The sequence below is a fragment of the Rhagoletis pomonella genome, unplaced genomic scaffold (assembly GCF_013731165.1).
Source record: "Rhagoletis pomonella isolate Grant_MI unplaced genomic scaffold, Rhpom_1.0 Rhpom_scaffold_00005, whole genome shotgun sequence".
Lineage (NCBI taxonomy): Eukaryota > Metazoa > Arthropoda > Insecta > Diptera > Tephritidae > Rhagoletis > Rhagoletis pomonella.
In genome coordinates this window covers 77,274,761-77,279,607 of record NW_023458559.1, presented here as the reverse complement: position 1 = coordinate 77,279,607, position 4,847 = coordinate 77,274,761, and the positions used below count along the sequence as shown (strand labels likewise).

Here is a 4,847-nt window from a genome sequence, read left to right as displayed (position 1 = left end):
ACTACGCAGTTGCGTTAACATTTGCATTGCATATTCGCAGACACGCCAGGACCTTGCCCGTCTGGCCATATCTTCAATCTGCCTGATAATTTCACCGTCGCCAATACAGCGGCGGATATACCCCGCGCGCAATGCCAATGCAAGGATGGTTACGTGCCTTGGAAGGATGGCCTGTGCTATCGCCTTTATACCAGAGGTCCGTGTGGACCTAACGAGTTTCTAATTAATGCTACCAGTTGTGTACGAAATTTTTGCGGTAAAACTCGACTTTATTTTCCCGATCAGAATACTTGCTATCGCATTGGCTCGCAAGGTCCTTGCTCCCTGCATCAGGTAGTGGTATTCGATTTCACCGCACGTCCCTCCGTCGATGGCATCTCATACAACGGCATATGCGGTTGCTCTGGTGTCATATGGAATCTCGATCAGCAGTGTTCGAATGTTGATAATGGTGGCACAGAAGAGGAGGACAATACATGCGAATCCACACCGGGCATGGTGGAGATTAATGGGAATTGTTACAAGTTATATACGCGGGGGCCATGCGGGCCGGGCCAATGGTTGGCGCCGCTAAAAACCCAAACAATTGGTCCACAAATACAACGATTTTTGGGTACTAAAGCGAAATGTGTATGCCGGCCGGGCTACACACTCGCTGTAGAGCCGGAAGCGAAGGATGATGATGAAGATGAGCGAAATTTACCACGAGCGCGCATAACGCGCTGTAATGCACCCACGGTGGGACTAGCGAGGTATTTGAATAAGCAACGCGAAAATTCTAAATTTAATGCAAATCTTAATTTTCCCAATTTTCAATTTTAAAACTAACAACAAAATGGGGAATGTGAGTTTTTATGTAATTTAAGTAGAACCCGAATGCTGTGGGCTGACTTAAATCTGTTTTACATTCTCTTCGCGCTATTCGCACATTTTGAACATCTAATTGGATTCGCCTTTCTAAGTAATTTATATTCATAAACTTGTAATCACAGTGCCCCCGATTCCTCAAAAGGTTCGATTAAAACGGACCACGAAACTGTTCTCATAGTATTTTGTATAACTGTTCATAGTCTCCAAAACTACTTTCCGTGAAATCGGTGCTGATCTTTTACTTGAAGTATTCCACAACTACATTTAACAAAGTTATGACTGACGATGGTTAAAGTCTTTTCAAAATATATCCATTCGAGTGGTCCAGGAGGTTTACGAAATCCAATAAACAAATTTACTTTGCTAGAGCTGAGCGCGGGATACCGGGACCCGTAGGACCCACGGTACTAATTTTATAGTGGCCGGGATCGGCGGTATCGGGTAGGTCTCTAAAAATTTGCGGGTGGGACGGGAAAATAATCTTTATTTATGATAGATATCGGGATGAGCGGATTCGGGACCTTCAAATTGTATTTCGGAATGGGCGCAATCAAGATAAAAATGTTTGTTAAAGGGAGCAATTCACTCGTTGTGTCGTTATTGATGTGGCGGCCTTATTAAACGCTGCCTTAATCGACTAGTCTATCAATCAGGGCCAAGCCAGGATAGATAGGAATTAAGTCTGCTACAATATCCACACCTTAGGGCGTCTAACCGGCTGGCTCAAACAGTGTTGCGGCTAAAGAGAGGGAGAGACAGGATTAACAGATCACGGAGGCTTTGGTCAGAACATCAAACCTCCCAACAGAAGAAACAGAGAATCTAACTCTCTTTCGTGTAAAGAAGAGATTCCAATCTGGTTTACAGACTTTTAAACCCCTACAATGTTTTTAATAGCTGAGGTCTATACAAAATTGGCAAGCTTGGTGGATCTGGTACGCTCAAAAGTTTAATTATTTTATATAAAGTAAGGCTGCCGTGAAGGAGAGACTGAGTGTAGCCGGGCATACAGGAACTCGCTGATCTCAAAGTTCCAGAGTAGCTACTAAGTAGTAAAAGGAAGAGGTGAACCTGTCAAGTACTTCAAATTAAGTAGTTCAAATGTCTCGCACTACGAACAAACGTTATTTCTGGGGAACCATTTCTGCGAGGTCTGGATAGCTTAGGCACCGTTTCACTGATGGGACAGTCTGCATTCTTTAAAAAAACGACAATGATTTAAGGACATGTAGGGATAAGTTTCTAGAAAATATTCTCTCCTGGGTTATGAGATCCCATGGTGAATTCTTGATAAGAGCAGACCATCTAAACTAATGTGCCCTGGCTCTATGAAATGCCCAAGTGATCTTCTGACTGTAGCAGACCGTCTAACATAGCCCGGCCATCCCTGAAAAGCTAAAAACGCAGTTTTACTACGTTTAAGCTCACGGGTAAAAAAAAGAATGTACCGTGTAGCAGGGATCTGGGATCCTCTTGACCGAAACTTAAACTTCAAGTCGGCACGGGTTATGGGCATCCTACAGCAATAAAACTTCATGTAAATACATATGTATGTACGAATATGTTATTTAGACCACAAGATAAAAATATATAAGGAATGCATAATGTGACCAACCGTACTTCTTTCGGAAGTACAGTACTTCTTTTTTCGCTCTTGTACTTCGTACTTCGTAGTACAGTGAAAAGTACTTCTTTTCGATATTTTGTACTTCTGGAGGGAGATTCTGTAACCAGTTAGTGACAATTTTCGGATCGCTATCGCACTTTTTTACGCATGATATATATGCTTTTGCGTCAAAGAGTGCGATAATTCGAAAATTGTCGCTAACTCATTAGGGGAATCTCCCCCGGTCCTGTTTAAACCATTAAAGTCGTCGGGGACCAATGGCATCATACCTGCGCAGCTGCAAAGGGCTCTGAAGGTGACGTGCAATTGGTTGGATCCTATTTATGCGAACAGCGTGGGGACCGGGTACATCACCACGGCTTGAAGGGTAGTCAGTGTTGCGTTCATCCCGAAGGGCGGAAAAGGCTCTCATGTTTCCCCTAGGGATTTTAGGCCTATCACTCTCTTCGTGTTTGATAAAAACGCTAGAGAGACCTGTACCTGTACATAAGAAACGCGATTCCTCGTGACTGTCAGTCAAGGGCTTATATATGCTTATTGCAAGAAAAGGTCGGTGAATACCGCCCACATTGGTAAAGTGGTCAGAGGATGCCTTCACGCATGAAGATTATGCAGTTGAAGCCTTCTCCGATATCGAGAGGGCCTTCAGCAATGTCACTCGAGAGGCAATAGTCAAGTATATTCATAATCTGGGGGTTGAAACCAACCTAATAAGCTTACTTCGTGACAGAGCTGTCGCGGCGTAGTGGGGGAGCGTCTGCACATAGGACAGAGTTAATAGGAGCACTCCACAAAGTGGCGTTCTCTCTCCCCTGCTCTGGATTGCGGTTGTAAACGACCTTCTAGTGGAACTGGAAAAAGTGAGCTGTCGGGTGATCGCCTATGTAGATGATGTGGAACTTTTGGTTAAGGGACGATTTATATACACCGTTTTTGATCTGGCTCAAGGTTACCTGTACTAGGTGGGCGATCAACGACGGCTGTCGTATAAAACCTAACATTGAGGAATGGGTCGGTTGCCTTGCACTGCTAAAGGGGAGCTATCAGTAAAAGGTGGGGTATCTCGCCCAAATTAATTCATTAGCTCTAGGAAACCAGATTTAAACCTATATTATTTCAAGGAGCCCTTGTCTGGTGGAACTCACTAGAAAGGGCTACACTTTTAAAACAGGAATTAGCGGAGCATTAGGAACCACACCTACACTGGCGCTTAACATACGTATGTTGAACACGGCGCCGGCGGAAATTGCAGACAGAATTGTCGCAGAACGAACTGCTATTAGGCTAAGGGAAACCGTGTCCTTTTGTTACATAAAAAAGGAAAAGAAGACGCTTCTCTGCACACGTTACCTCTCAAGGGCTAGTGGTGGGGGTTCTGATATGCCATTGTGCGATTGGTATTCATGCGGTGAGACTACGAATTTCGGCTAATTCTTTTCTATCAGCTGTCAAGAGGAATATGAAGTGGAATCATCTCCATACTTTCTTTTAGACTGTCCAACCTTCGCGAGGCTAATATGGAAGCATTTTGGCTCGCGTTTCTGAACAAACACTGCGCTCTCAGGGATCGAAATTAGCCGCATTCGAAATTTCGTAATCGGCTCGCGGCGTTAACTTAACTTAACCTAACTTGTACTTCTTTGAGCTATGAAATAGTTGGTCACATTAGGAAAGCATATCAATATAACGAGAAAAAAGTTAGCTGCGATTTAACGGAAGACGGTTTTGGGTTATCGAAGTCAACCTGAAATTGGTTCAGGAGCACTGTGTATAATTTCTACGCTCTCCAACTCTGCATATGTATGTATGTATTTACATATTTTTGTAACGAATGCATGCCCGTTTCTTCTCAACTATACTGCTATCTCGCCAACAGCGTCTATATATTGCCTGTACATAAGTGTATGTATGTATGATACTACTGTGCCTGCGAATGTACCTCAGCATGCTCGTATGTTTGCTTTTAAATATGTTATTTTATATTAAGTATGTACATATCTACTGTTTATATATAGTTTCAATTATAAATATTTTTTCGATTCTTTTCATATCCTTCTAGATGGTTTTTAGAATTTTTCGGATAACACGGATAAATCAAACATATGTATTTGTAAAATGAAAGTGTTAAATTAATTGTATAAAACTGTATTATTTTAAGTTTTTCGATCCGTGTAATAATGATTTATAATTAATTTGAAGCAAATCAACTAGTGAAGTAAGTAAAAAAAAAGCATTGTTGTTTTGTGTGTTTGAGATTTCTGTGTGCCATTTGAATAAATATTAAGAGATAAATATGCATATTTATAGTAAAATTAAGAGCATTAAATATTATTTTATGCAATACAAAAAA

At 41.8% G+C, this 4,847-nt stretch overlaps 2 protein-coding genes across 4 annotated transcripts in view; both read left to right on the top strand.

The window, feature by feature from the left end:
- The window catches only part of LOC118739630 (T-cell immunomodulatory protein), a 28,413-nt gene that overhangs the window by 18,535 nt on the left and 5,031 nt on the right, over nt 1-4,847 (top strand). The window lies entirely within an intron of this gene.
- Nucleotides 1-4,847, top strand: part of LOC118739632 — a 59,572-nt gene extending 54,725 nt beyond the window's left edge. The window contains exons 5-6 of one of the 2 annotated variants that reach the window (XM_036471068.1): nt 41-752; nt 4,557-4,847. In XM_036471068.1, coding sequence (XP_036326961.1) covers nt 41-752; nt 4,557-4,581 — 737 coding nt within the window. In that variant the 3' untranslated portion in view covers nt 4,582-4,847. Of the gene's footprint in view, nt 1-40; nt 1,430-4,556 lie in introns of those variants that run through there. The other variant, XM_036471067.1, reaches the window with a different exon arrangement.